Genomic DNA, 15,003 nt, shown 5'->3' on the forward strand with positions numbered 1-15,003 from the left:
GTGGGGATATTAGACCCATTCTTCTCACACTCATAGTTAAGCTAAAGAAACCCCCAAATTGAGTGGGGAATGAATAACTTGACCAAGAGATCAGCATTCAATTTGCTGATATTTTCAGCTACCAGCTTCTTTAAGCTCAAAGCTCATCAACTCAACTTTGGGAATGAGAGATCATGAAGGTATGACCTCTGCTTGGAACCACCTGCCATCTGGCATCAAGAACAAGAAATTTCCTCCATTCTCTTGTTCATAGAGTAAGCTAAGCTCCACACGTGTGGCCCAGCCTCAGGTCAGAAGAAGGATTTCCCAAGCATCTCTCAGTAGAGGAAAGAAACCCTGGGAAGGAGATCACGAGGTCCCCTTCCTGCAATGGCAGAGCCAAACACCCCTACAGAGCAAGAGTGACGAGATGATGAAGTTGGTCACATGATTTTGTTTTTTAAAAGGGGCTGGCCAAAAAATGCACCCTAGCCCCACTGACTAGATCTTAAGATTTACTGAGACTATGATATAAGACAGAAAATAATTACACATTAAGAAAAAGAATATGAAAAGGAATATATGTGTTTACATGTAAGACTGAAACATTATGCTGTACACCAGAAATTGACACAACATTGTAAACTGACTATACTTCAACTAAAAAAATTTTTTTTAAATTACACATTAGGTCCAACCTGGCAAAGATTGTGAATTTAAGACCTGATTATGAAATCAATGGAGTAGAAAATACTCTGTACCAGGTAAACACAGGATACCACTCTAATAATATACAAAGAATATGGGAGGAAAAGGGCAGAACCAGCAAAAGAATGCAGACAACTTCTCTCAAGATTATAAACGACTGCAGAATGCAGAGCAGGAATGTCTGAAAAAAAAGTTTCCTTCTCATCAACCTTGATAAAACGCCACCCTTCCAACCAAACTCGAGGATGGAGTGCTAAAAAAGATAGAAAAAGAGGAGGAGGGAAAAGCGGATTGGCAGGAAAGATACTCAGCACATCTGTTCCAGTTAGATATCACTCAAGGAGCAAAACCTGTTAGAATGGTCCCACAGGGGAACACATGTTTCATCCCCCCCAGTTTTGTTAGCAGAGGCAGGGTATGCCCCCCGCCACACACAAATATTAACTCCCAGAAATATTCCATTAAAAGTGAAGTTAGTGATGCAGCCCGCAAGGGTACTAGCGAACTAAGGAAAACCACGTGTTAATCACTCAGTCAAGGCTGGTGGGGGAGGCGGACTTCAAACAGCTCCTGAAAGATGAGGGAGAGAAAGAATTCCTCTGGTTTTGGAGGAGCAAACAGGGCAGGGCTGGGAGTCATTGGGTGGTGCCATCTGGTGGGGATTTGGGGAGGAAATAAGAGATGAAAACCTGTTGGAAAGTTAAGTTGAAGGAGACTATGGACATCTGTGAATTCCGGGCTATCGAGTCAAAATTTTATTCTGTGGGAAGTAGGGTTCTACAGAAGTTTTTGAGCAGGAGTGATACTATAAAGGCATTCTAAGAAAAGTTAATCTGATAGGAGCACTGAATGGGCTGGTATGTACGGAGATAAGAAAGGTGGACAGAAGATGAATTCCAGGAGCAGCCTAGTTAACTTGTCTGTATTGCTAGAGTGCAAACTCTGAGGATCTCCATCTAGAAAGAAACAGTATGAGAATAAGACTGCAGACGCCAGAGCCAGACTGCCCAGGGGCTCAAGTCCCGCTCTGCCACTTCCTGGCTGAAGGACCACAAGCCCATCCACACAACTCTCATCCACACAAAGTGGGTGAAAACTGAATCTACCTCACAGACTGCAGAGAGGGTGAAATGAACTAACAGACGTGAAACACTTACGGTGCCTGGCACGTGGCACACGCAACGCTGCGTGTGAGCTGTCCGTGGTAACGTGGTCACAGCTATATTCCCAAGAGAATGCTCAGCATATGAGGTGCTTCATACATATTTTTAACTAACAAGGTAAGAGTCTAGAGAGAAGACAGTGAGTTTGGCAAAACACAAGGAGATGCAGCTTTGAGGGAAAACCCATGGGATTTTAGTAGCTGAGGACGAAGAAGGTAAGTCAAAGAGGGTGACGAGGCCTTGTGCCTAGGAAAGTTAGGATTTTAGTCACATTATTAGATCAGGAAGTTGGTTTGGCCAGAGAAGTAACTGGAAAACAATTAAAATTAACCAAATGGCAGAAGGGACGTTATATCTCCTCCTTCCAAGCAATACTGACCACAGGCCTATTTCACAGGTTGTCAAAATTGAATCTTCAAAACCAAAAATTAAAATGAAAAATTTTTTTAAAAAATGCTAAGCATATACATTTCCCAGTGGCCCTGCATCTCGCCTCTGTCGTTTCTTTGACAGGAACTTGCTGACCCTAAAACTTGAGCTGAGAGGGTGTGTCATGCAGGGACAAGACCTCTTTATGAACACAGAATAAAGATGAGACTTTAGTAATGGCAGGGACCGCCTCTCTCATTTCTAAAACTATATGGAGGTCTTTTCAGAAAGGCATTTATTTTTCTGTTCCAGAAATCACATCTTTACAAACATTTTTACAAGGATGGCAGGATGATTGTTTGCCAGTGGAGCCTAATATCCCAAATCAGTACTGTTTTTAAAAGGACAAGTGTTGGAAGAGGAGGGTAATAGCTTAGTGGTAGAGGGCATGCCCTAGGTCCTGGTTCAATCCCCAGGACCTCCATTAAAAAAAAAAAAAAAGCACGTTTCAAATGTAGTTACCTACAGAGAAGCCTCCCTAAAACTGGCTTAGTGCCACAAGCCCTGAAACTAGATGGAGATGTATAACAAAGTGCTTAACAAGCTGAATTTAAACAAAAGGGCCGCATGCAGCCTTGGGACACTCCTGATAGTGCCTTGCGGGGGGGGGGGGGGGGTGTGGGTTGAAGGGGGAGTGTTTACTTAGAGCACTTAGCTACTGATAAACAGAAAACTCAGCATTCCATAAATCCAAAATCCAAACAGTCCAAAGTGCAGATTTCCAAAGTGTATTTAAAGATGAGAGATTTCAAGCACACAGATCGCTTTGGACTGGGCAGCCTTCAGCAGCCCACGAGCCTCATTCAGATACAGACAGCCCGCCTCCCGTACAGATCTCGTGTTATCTGTATCTACAGTTCCTGGGACAGATGACCCGTGATCACTTCCTTAAACAAAGCCGTCATCTAAACCGAACTTCGACCTACCACCTGCCCTTCAGAGTCAACATCAGTTTACAGTTTTATGAACGTGAGGGTGGCCTTTCAGAGCAAAAGTCAAGGACAGAACACGTGAAAACAGTTTCATCTTGGGGTGAGGAAAGAAAACAAACGAACGGATCACAGAATTTACCTGTGTGGTGACCATGACTATCTTCAAAATCTGCAAACACAGTTTCCATGGAATCTGTTGTCTGGCTCGGAATTTTTCACAAGGGTTCATGAAGTAAAACTTCAGGTCTTCCCTCAGACATTCTTCTTTCACCTCAGAATCGAGATGAGCCATTGAATCTCTGCCACAGAAGATCAATTTTTAAATACACAGAATAGCCTGTCCATCAGAGAGCTCCTGAATAATACTTCCCATTCACCTGCTTTACCCATTCTTACAAGCAAAATTCTCTCTCCAACCAGTGAACTCTTTTTCACTTCAGAAATCTGAAAATTATTCAGGACCTTCTATCACCTGCCTTTACTCGTAGCTAGCCAACTTTTCCAAAATGGCCATTATCAAAATGACAAAAATAGGATTTTATTTCCAAGACTTGACAGTTCCTACATCTTAATATATAGCATTCACCTGTCACTGGAATATTAACAGAAACTGGATGGAACACTTTCATGATACCCCAGGGGTAAAGTCACAGAAATTTAGTATAGACTAATGGAATTAAATTGTTATGGAAATAAGAGAACATTTGTTCTATAACTCTATACTGAAAGGAGAAGGATTATGTCTCTTTGGATGATATATCAGTGATTATAAGATTTCAAAATATAAATATCTTTAAAAAATTAAATAAAGCATCTCTCTAGTTAGATGATATAATAAAAAAAAATTTTTCTTTTACTATTTCAAGGGCTCTGGACTCAGGAATGGGCACATAATCCAAGCTAGGTCAAAAAGAACCAATGAGATGTGGCCACAGGACTGTAATTATAATTGATGGAAGAGATTCAGTCTTTTCACTAAGTAGTCTCCAAAGTGGGGTGTGCAAAACATCCATTAGGAGAATAGAAAATATCAGTACTTCTATTTTATTCTTCATCTTCAAAACAAAACATTGAACTCTAATAAGTAATATAACTATAGAATAACAGTGGTATATAGTAGCATACAATTTTTAAATAAATGTATACACATCAGGGATATGTGCTTAACTTCTACTGGTGAATATGTAATCAGCAAAGTTTGGGGATCATAAACTTAACACATAGACTGTGAGTCTAGAGTTCCTAGAAGTCATCTCGCCATCTCACCTGGAAGCCATCATAGAACTTGCCAAAGAGTGGAGCTAACACAGAAGAACAGACAAGACTGCCTAATGACAATGTTTTAGTTCCTGGATCCAGCTGTGCCTGAAGCCTTCAATCTAACTAACCTAAAGCACAAAGAGAATATATTTTTGTTAGGGTTAGGGTTAAGGTTAACACTTCCTGTGCTGAGCGATTGTGCTGGGTGCTTGGGACACAAAGCTGAACAGGTTCCCTGACTTTCAGATGCTCAGCATCCAGTAGGAGAGACAGAACTGTGAGTGCAGATTCACAAGTTATCAAATAGCTCAGTGGATGCTGTACCATAAATGCAAAAAATACTACAGAAGCAGGAGTCTACCTTGGGCGAGCCGGGTTCTGAGAGCCCAAGGGGAGATCCTCTAACAGGTCATATCACGTGGAGTTGTGAGTGCTGTGGCGCACTGGACGAGGAACGTTGTGGGAGGCATTTCCAAGAAGGTGGCATCTTAACTGTGCCTGAGAGCTACATCCTCCCACATGAACCTTCAGACCCCTGAAAACACGCCTATGGAAGCCTCTGTGGGCATGTTTGAGCAAAACCAAACTCAGCGTTAACCACCAGCACTTCAGTGGATCAGTGCTGCTAATGTGTCCAAACTGATGATTCACAACGTCTCTTCATTTAGTAAAATAAAAAGGGCATCTGAAAAGTTGTGACCGAACCCTGAGAATTAGCCCCTGGAAACCCCTCCCCCGCACACACCCTGGCCTTCAGCGTGAGAACCACTGTACTGGAGAAAGAGGAGGTTGCTTCTCGAAAACAGTGCGCGAAACACAGGGCATGAGGTCAAGTGCCTGTGAACACCCTGTGTGCCAAGCTCTGCCAGAGGCATCTTCCCGCCTCCCAGGAGCTCAGTCCAGTGGAAGGGAGAGATGCGAAGAGATAAAAGCATAATAAAATGTGTTAAGTGCTCTAATTGAAGTTTGCACTGAGAGAACAGAGAGAAGAGAATTGATGCAGCCCAATTTTTTCGAGAGGCTTCAAGTAACTCTTCCAGCTGCTGGTTTCCTCAACTAACACGGCCACTAAATGTTCAAGAAATGATAAGGGGTAAGGGGGGTGAGGCGGTCGGTATAGCTTGGTGGTAGAACACACGCTTAGCATGCACGAGGTCCTGGGTTCAATCCCCAGTACTTCCACCAAAACAATAAATGAATTAAAAGAAATGATAACTGATGTTAATATTACGTTATGAAAACTTATTAAGAAGGTAAGTCTCAGGCAAAGAAAAAAAAAGGCAAAGTAGAAGATGATAAACATGGGGCTCACTCACTGTTAAATTATTCATACTTCTGTACCCTTCCCGAAGTTTTTCACTTAGGTATTTAGAGAGGAGTTGTAGCCCTGCTAGCATTGTGAAGAATAAAAAGAAAAATTAAAAAGCTAGCATGAAAAACTTTCCCTTCAAGAGTACAAGAGCTGAGTTGAAATATAGGATATACTCATCAAATGTGGTCAACTTGATGATAGAATGATAGAAACACAAAAAAAAATATTAATGATACGTTAGTTCCAAAATTCTGGTAACTCCGGGGGAGGGTATAGCTCTGTAGTAGAACACACGCTTAGCATGTACAAGGTCCTGAGTTCAATCTCCAGTACCTCCTAAAAATAAACCTCCCCCTACCAAATAGTAATAATAGTAATAATAATTATTATTATTACTATTATTACTATTATTATTATTATTATTCTGGCATCTCAAGGAAAATGTAAATGTGTAAGCTTTCTAAACTTTACTTTTCTGAAGTCTCCTTCTTGTTCCACTCTTCTCAGTTTGTGGATTTTCCCCGAGTTCCCTGGTAGGTAACATGCGTGCGCACAGGCATACGTATAACCAGGCATCTTAACACTATAACAAAAAATACAATGGTGCAAAAAAAAATGTGCTAAGAGAAAAGAGGGAAAACTAAAAACCAAAAAGAGAAAGGACAATCTCCTAAGACTAAAACATTCCTGCATTTGACACACACACCCTGTCTAGGGCTGAGAACTGGGCTGGGTGTTCGGTACAGGAGGCCTGAAAGCTGCAGTCACAACTCTGTAAGCAAGAATTGAATCAGCAGGGGGAATACTGAAGCTTCCATCACAAATGATGAAAATCACCAGCAGGTTTAGAAAAGGACAGAGAGCTGCTAACTGGGGGGAACACCACCGGGGGAAGTGAAAGTGACTACACCATAAAAACAGTTAAGGAACAGAAATCAATGAGGATTTAAGTTGCACGGATTCATCAGCTGCAAGGCAGTCATGCAACTGAAATTGCGGGAAATAAATACGAGCAATCATGACCCTTATGAATTATTTTTATTTTGCTATACCCTAGGAAACATACAATCTGGATTGTGTAAGCTTTATAAATGGCACAAAGACCCAAATATGAAAGAAAAAAAAAGCATAGTATTTGTAAGAATTAAAAACAAGATATGGAATAGAATGGAAAGTTATCCACACAATAGGCTAAATAAAAGTTCAAGAAGCTGTACTTAGGCAGGAAGACTGAGACTGGTACTGTGGGGAGAAGTTGGGAAGAAAGTCCAGCAAAGCTACCATCAGTTATTAAGAAAATCTCCTCTTTTTCCAGATAATCTGGGCTGTGTGATGTCAGCTCATTTGAAGGCTATCATATGACCAAGGGCAATTCCAGCTTTATCAAATCAATGACTAAAAGAATCTATGGAAACTTGAAGTTTTGAAAAAAGCAAAATGGAACAAATTACCAGCAATTCTTAACCTCATTAGGGTCATAAACCCCCACGGAACTTGTGAAGGCTTTTGACCTTTGCCTTGGAAGAATGCACACACCAGTTTCAGTGATGGTACCTTGTTCCCGTTAGCACAATCTGCTCAGCAAATAAGCTAGCCAGCTCAGACTGCTACTGCTTTCCAGCTTGCATGACCCTCACTCTACTCAAAAAGAGGTAAGAAAGTTTGTTTTCTACTACAGTGGCCTCCAAAGCGGGGTGCATGCACACAAGAGGGTATGCAAGACCATCCACTGGGATGTAAGCAAAGAGAAATTAAGATTGATAAGTTTCAATGTATGTGTTTTACAACCCAAGATACCCTCATGTGGTCAGAAGCCCGGATGCCTGTATTTGACTCATGCAAGTCATTCTGGGGAGAGTGCCACTTCCCAGAGTATGGGTTCATGGCGGTTCCCTCACTGGTTTTCAGCATATTCCCACCATTTACAGTTTACATGGGCCCATTTAAGCATTTTTTAGAGTATATTACCCACTTTAGTTAACCCTCACAAAATGGGCAAGGGACATAAAGATTCTCACAAAACATTAGACTCGTTGTAAAACCCAATGTAAGCCTAAATTAACATCAAGAAAATGGGAGCGCTAACATTCCCTAATATAAACTTTGTGGGCCATGAGTTAAAAACAGCTGAAAAGCAAATCTGATCTGAAAAGAAGCTAGGGAAAAAAAAACTGATTTATCGAAAGAGTATTTAAAATATTGACTAAATCTACTATTGTTAAATGATGAATCTGGCCCTATGGGTGTATACTGTGCCCTAAGATACTAGGTAATGATACTGCAAAGTCACAGTGATATAAAGTCACTGCATATGGCAATTACATTTCTTTTCTTTTTTTATTGAAGTATAGTTAATTTACAACGTTTTGTTAGTTTCTGGTGTACAGCATAGTGATTCAGTTACACAAAGCAGAAATTGACTCACAGATAGACAGAGAACAAACTTACGGTTACCAAAGGGGAAAGGAGGGGGAGGGATAAATTAGGAGTTTGGATTAGTAATTCTTCTTAACATCCTCATCTGTCTCATCCCTTAAAATGTTCATTTTACCTATTTCATAGGATATATGGTTTACATACAATGTATAAATATTCACTCAGAGAGAATGGATGTTCTTTTAACTGATGGGGTTAAGTTATCAGAAATATTTGGGACTACTTCAGTGTTTCAGAGCTGCAGCCACACTTGAGATGTGGTTGTTGTTTTGTTACCCGAGCTGATACTATAAACTCCTGAGCTTAAGAGAAATTGATGCTTGTTCCCCCAGATCCAGCAAATCAGTGGAATATGACCTTGGCAGGTATCTCTTCCTCTTTCAGGCCTGTTCAGGTATCATGTACTGAAGCAGCAGCACCAGAAATAGAATGCTTTTTCTAATTCACAACTAGCACTTCCTAGTCACAGAGGATGGGGCAGAAGCGGGGTGAACCAGTCCCCAAATCTGTCCTACTTCCTGCATCCTCATCGCAGTGAACAGTACCACCAGCCTGCCTTCCAGGAGCTGACGTCTGTGCAGCTCTGCATGATCTGCTCCCACTGCCATTTTTGCTCAAAACTTAATTGTCTACATTATTTTAAATGGACTATAATGAACCTCACTCCTGATTTCTGCCCCTTAGGGGCAACCACTTTTATCTGTCTTTTTTTCCCCAATTTATTTATTTTAATATTTCTAAACAACACTATTCCACTATTTTTTCCTCTTTTGGATATTATCAATTTATATCCTTCTGTGGAAAATATGGATTTAGCTCTTATAGCTGCCACCCACCAGCAAACACATTTTCTCCCTACTCATCTTTCCAATAAAGTGTTTTTTTTAAATTTTAATTTATTTTTATTTTTTAATGGAGGTACTGGGGATTGAACCCAGGACCTTGTGCATGCTAATCATGTGCTCTGCCACTGAGATATACCTTCCCCCGATCCAAAATTTTCATTCCCTACCACCCCATCCAGAATTTTTATTAAAACTTTATGGGAGGGGGTTGGGTACAGCTCAGCGGTAGAGCGCACGCTTAGCATGCACAAGGTCCTGGGTTCAAAGCTCAGTCCTTCCATGAAAAAATTGGGGGGGGATAAATTAACATTCAGAACTTGTAAGTGAATATGCAAATAGTCTTTACATTTGAGCCGTTGGTACACTGTGACTTTATATTCTCTCTTGTAAAAAATTTTTTTTCTGAAGTTAATTGCCTTTTTTCCCATTTGCTTAGTTTTCTCCATATCAACCAGGACTTTATCAACAAATTCCGGCTGAGTCTGCCAGCTCCTTTCAATACAGTCAAGCTGTCAACCCCCATCTCCCCCCTGGAGCCCACATCCTCCTGTTCCAACTATACTGGTTGTTTTCTAACACCTACTCAGGGCCATCAGTTTGGGAATTCCATTCACCTCCTTCCTGTATTGGATTCCACATTTCCTGGATCCCATGTCCACTTCTTTCTTTATTCCCTCATTTTTGTGAAAAGTAGTCCTCAGTTCCTCTCTGTGAGAGGAAGTCTGGAAGGGAAATTTTGAGACCTCCCATGGCAGACAGTGCTCATCGCCCCCCAGTATCTGTTCCTCCCTTCTTCCTAATTTCGTTGAGGGCAGGAGTGTATTTAGACCAAGGACAGAATAACTCAGTATTAGAGCTAGACAAGGTCTTAGGATCACTGTTTTCACACTGGGTTGCACACTGAGTCACTTGGGGTGCCCAGCTTCCCCCTTCAGAGATTCTGGCCCGATTGGTGTGGGTGCAGCCTGGGCATCAGGGCTTCTAAAAAGCTCCCCCGGGTAATTCTCGTGTGCACCCAGTTTGAAAACCTTACCTTAGAGATCACCTGCTCCTATCTCCTCATTTTACAAATGAGGCAGCTAAGGTGCCCTAAGGTTGCAATTTGCCCCAAACTAGAAGAATCCAATTTTACTGACTCTCTTGTCCAGTGTTCCTTCCTGATCCCTGAATTAATGTTTCTTAAAGAGCAATGGCCTGTAAGATGGTCAGGAATAAAGAAAAAAAAAGTTATGTTCAAATAAACTAATGCTTCAAACATTTCTCATATTTGAAACTGGGATAATTTCGCATCCTAGTCCATAAATTCAGGAGACTTCTAAATGGTCATGTTATTGCAATGAGAAGGAAAAAAAAAAACAGTAAAGCCATGTGATGGAAGGAATCCAACATTTACCTTCCTCAAGGTATTTTTGTGCTTCAGATTCTCAAAAGCAAACTTCGGGTTTCCATTCATTCCACTGCCTTAAACTTGCTGAGTGAACTACCTTTTGCTGCAGATTCCAACAGCCACTTCTCAGGTCTTGGCTGCGTGGCTGGGCAGCATTGGATCCAGCTGACCCCTACATCCCTGGAACAACCTCATTCCTCCACTTCTAGGACACCTCGCCCCCCCTAGTTTTCTTCCTATCTCACTGGGCATCTCTGAATCTCCTTTACTGGTTCCTCTTCCATCCGACTTCCAGATGCCAGGGTGCCTTGGGACACAGTCCAGGGCTCTTCTATCCTCTACCCTCCCTTCTAGAAGAGTTCCTCGCGTCCTGTGGCTTTAATACTATCCACATGATGTGGACTTTACACATTTGCACCCGCAGCAAATCTCTCTCTTGATCAGACTCCCTTCTCCAACCTCTCCCCTGAAACTCCACCCACATGACTAATAGCTTTCTCATACCAACCCTCCACCCTCTTCTCCACACATCTGCTCCATGCAGTGATCACACACATTCATCCAGATGTTTCAGCCGCAGTCCTTCATTCTGTCAGTCGTTCTCCACACTGGCTGCACAGTCATCACCTGGGAAATTTTTTAAGGTTTCAGTGCCCGGCTTTCCAGCCCTGAGACAGTCAGCTTTAATTGATGCCCGGGTATAAGCTGAACATTGAGAGTGTGACAAGCTTCCTGGGTGATTCTGACGTGCAGCAAAGTAAAGGAACTTTTGCTCCAGAGGCATTGCTTTGAGTTCCCTTTTCCTCAGCCCTCACACCCACTCGATCAAGTCTTCCTTCAAAGCACAACATGGAGCGGTCCCCTTCTCTATCCACTGCAGCCTCCTCGATTAAAGCATCATCATCTCTTGCTTGACAACTGCAGCAGTGCTTCAGTTCTCCACATAGTGGCCAGACGGGTAGTCCTAGAAGTGTAGGACAGACACCACTTCCTTACCCTGCAGAGGCTTCCTCCTGCTCTCAGACTAAAATCCAATCCTCTTACCATGGCCTAACAGTTTCCTGCCCACTCCTTTCCATCTCTTCCCCTTCCTCACGACGCCACACCTCCTTCCTGGCCCTGGAACCCTCCCTGCTCTGGGCATGCGCACTTGCCTGTCATCGCCCCTCTTATTCACCCAGCTCTCTGTGCATCTGGATCCTTCTCATCCTTCACTGTGCAGCTCAACTGGCACCTCTTGAGAGCGGCTCCTTGACCACTCTATTAAAAGAGGCCTTCCCACAGCCTCTCTCATCACTTAATTGAGATTGCAGTGTTTATCAGTTTTCCCTCCAAGAGAACTTCATGAAAGGCCAGGTCTTGATTATCAGTATATCCGCCGGCATACAGCAGAGTACTGAGCACATAACAGGTGTTTAATGAATATTTCTTGGAAAAAAGAAATGAGTCAGTGAAGAAGATGACAACCCTAACTGCATAAACTTTTCCTTGGCTAGTACCCATTAAGATCAAATAAAAAACAGCAACAACAAATATAACAGAAAAGCACAACAATAACAACAAAGTCTACAATATTGACATGAAAAACTGAATTAAAAATATACTTAAAAGTCCTGCTTAGCCAAGATATATTAGAGAGTTTTAGGCAATTTAGTTGCTTGGTTTGCTGATTAGAAACTGTATTTTCCTTCAATTAATATTCCTGAAGTCTTTCCAAAGAATGAATTATTCAGTGAATTTCTATTATGAAAACTTGTGATCCTCAGGGGATGCAAAATGCAAAATAAAACTGAGACACATTAAAAAAATAAAAATGATAGAAGCATAAGATATAGAATTTTTTTAAAAAACATAATTTAACACGCCTTTCTATGCATAAGAGAATTCAGAAGCCAATGAAAATGAATGACAGATTTTAACAGAAAAATTTAAGACTTCAAAAAGTTAAAAGACAGACTGGGAAAAAATGTCTACAATGTAACAGGCAAAAGTTGACTATTACCTGTAGAGATCTCCAAATTATTAATAAGAGGTCAACTCAATACAGTAAGAGGTAAAGGGTCAGAACAGACTAATGAACATTTAACAACAACAAAAATGTACTAACAGTCAGATTGGTGAAAGTCTATCATAGATTTTATTTATCAGTAATGCAAAAAAAAAACTGCCATTGAAGGGAAATGTAAATTTTTGAAGGGCACTTGGGCAGTATCTAGAAGAGTATCTGTGGTCTAGAAATCAAACTTCTATGGATTTGTATTACAAGTGTTGAAATAATCAGTCAAAATGACGGTTTCAGAAATGTTCACTGCAAATCTATTTGCAACTTTGTATTGATTAAAGATGTCTATAACATGTTAAGTTTTTTCAGAATTACAAAGTAAACATATTGAGATCTCATTTTTCCAAAAATGTGGAGATACACACACACACACACACACACACACACACACATATACATTTAAAAAGTCTAGAAGGGCATAAACCAGAAAAAAAATTGGTAATCTCTGTGAAGTAGTAGTATAGGTGATCTTAATTCTCTTCTTCAACTTTTCCATATTTTCTTGATTTTTAATGATATGAATTCTTGAGTTATCATTATGAGTTAAAATAAGCTATTTCAAAGAGTCTAATAGTACGTATTAAGTAATCAAATATTTCCCTGCCCTTAGTCTGTGTGTGGTGGATGGGAGTGGAGAGAAAATGCAAATATTAAAAATCCAGTGTTTCTATAGGAATGACCATGTTGGCCCCAGGGTGAATGTCCCAGGGCAATATGGCAGATGGAAGATTTTAGCCCCATGTCAAGAACTCCCACATGAGTTTTGTTGGGTTTTGTTTTTCACACCAGTTCCTACAATGAACTGATTTTCTCATGATGAGCTAATCTCACGAAAGAGAGGGAGAAAAATGATCAGGATCTGGGATAGTTGGATAGTGAAGGAAATTAAAGAAAAAAAAAAGTCAAAGAAAGAAAACTTAGTTACCTTCCCAGCACAGCTGTCAGGACATAAATGGCATGGTCATTCTAATTCTGAGAAACACCCAGAAAAGAGAGACTACAGGGGCTTTTCGTTTTCCACTAGAGCTACCCATACAAGATGAACATGCCACAACCTTCAGGAATTTCCCTAAAGGCAATCGTGCCACCAAGTTCCTATAAAATCATCTCCCATCACCACTTTGCTGCCTCAGGCCAACAGGAAAGCAGAACTAAGACTTGGCATTTTAAAAAGTGCTTGTTCTGAACAAGCCATATCCCCTACGACAACACATCCTGAAGAATCAGCTCCCTGGGTCAGAGACAGAAGTAAAGCAAAACGCCATTTCTCAGCAACACAGGATTCTAAATGCAGTTAGCACTGGGGAAGGTGACGGGAATTACAGCCTTACATTTTGCTTCCTCTAACATTTCCAATAAGCACTCGATTTGACAGGGTCACACTGATGACTTTCCCTAAGGAAAGGTAAAATTAATAGGAATTATAAAGTTATAACTCAACTAAAATTAAAGTTATAATTAATCATTTTTCCCCTCAAACCACTGGATGAGTTTACCTTATCTTTGGACAAGCCCACCCCAGTGGCAGCTGGCGAACCCCTAGACCCACAGTATCTCTGCCACTTCCGCTAGTTGCTATATGTGATAGGATTTTTTTAAAGCCCACCATTTAAATTGTGTGTCTCCTGGAATTACACCAAGGACAATTTTCCTGAATCTTTAGCCTCACTAGTCACTAATTATTGCCTGGTAGATGTTTTAGGCTGAAACCACCAGGGGTATTCAAGGGGAGATACCAAAATACAACTTCAAAGAAGGAAGCAGTCCTCCACTGGGGGGCAAGAAGGACCTACTGGCAACATACCCCCAAAGCTCTCTTGTCACCCCTAGAAAAAGGAGGTGGGGCCTAGCTCAAAACAGAGTAAAAAACTCAGCTACAGGCAGGCTGAGAAAAGTAAGTGGGAAGGAAAAACCTCAGATGGTTGCCAAAGCGAACAAGTATGTAAACAAACCATAACATGGCTTTATGCATCTGATACTAAGAGCGTCCTGCAGTTTGACAAAGAAAATCAAGTCTGGAAATAAAATGACTTTTCCCGTGAAGCCCAGAGCACATGATGGAAGAGCTCACTGAAGGGTGATTTCATTCTTGAGAAGTGACACGTGGAGCTTGGACTCCAGGCCTCAGCTAGAGAGAACAGGCCAACCTCAGAGAAGATTCCACATTTAATTTTCACAGCCACACGGGTTTTCTTTGGCCATGATTTTGGCCACTTTAAAAATTGTAGCCTCAGGAAGCCACCTGCTTTTCCACTAAAATTACAGTTATAATGAATCATTCTTTTAAGAATTGTCTTATGCCAGGTTTCACTTCACTGGTAAAGACTTGGCCAAAGAGATTAGCTTGTGTGTATGATCGCCCCTGACTTTCAGTTCTGTATTCTCTGCCCCGCTGTACAAAACCTGGCTCCCTACTCTTCCTACTTGCCTCATTAGATATTTTAGATGCATTATTTTATTGTCCAAAACGCCACTTTTGATATGCTCCTC

The 15,003-nt window shown here is 41.2% G+C and overlaps 1 protein-coding gene across 5 annotated transcripts in view; it reads right to left on the reverse strand.

Annotated features, from left to right (window-relative positions):
• The window catches only part of MCOLN2 (mucolipin 2), a 50,226-nt gene that overhangs the window by 32,467 nt on the left and 2,756 nt on the right, over window positions 1–15,003 (reverse strand). For 4 of the 5 annotated variants that reach the window (XM_032494695.1, XM_032494696.1, XM_032494698.1 and 1 more), the window contains exon 2: window positions 3,351–3,510. The exons of the other annotated variant lie outside the window; for it this stretch is intronic. In XM_032494695.1, coding sequence (XP_032350586.1) covers window positions 3,351–3,510 — 160 coding nt within the window. The remainder of the gene's footprint in view (window positions 1–3,350; window positions 3,511–15,003) is intronic. 5 annotated transcript variants of the gene reach the window in all.

Source organism: Camelus ferus, chromosome 13 (genome assembly GCF_009834535.1).
Source record: "Camelus ferus isolate YT-003-E chromosome 13, BCGSAC_Cfer_1.0, whole genome shotgun sequence".
NCBI classification, from domain to species: Eukaryota; Metazoa; Chordata; class Mammalia; order Artiodactyla; family Camelidae; genus Camelus; species Camelus ferus.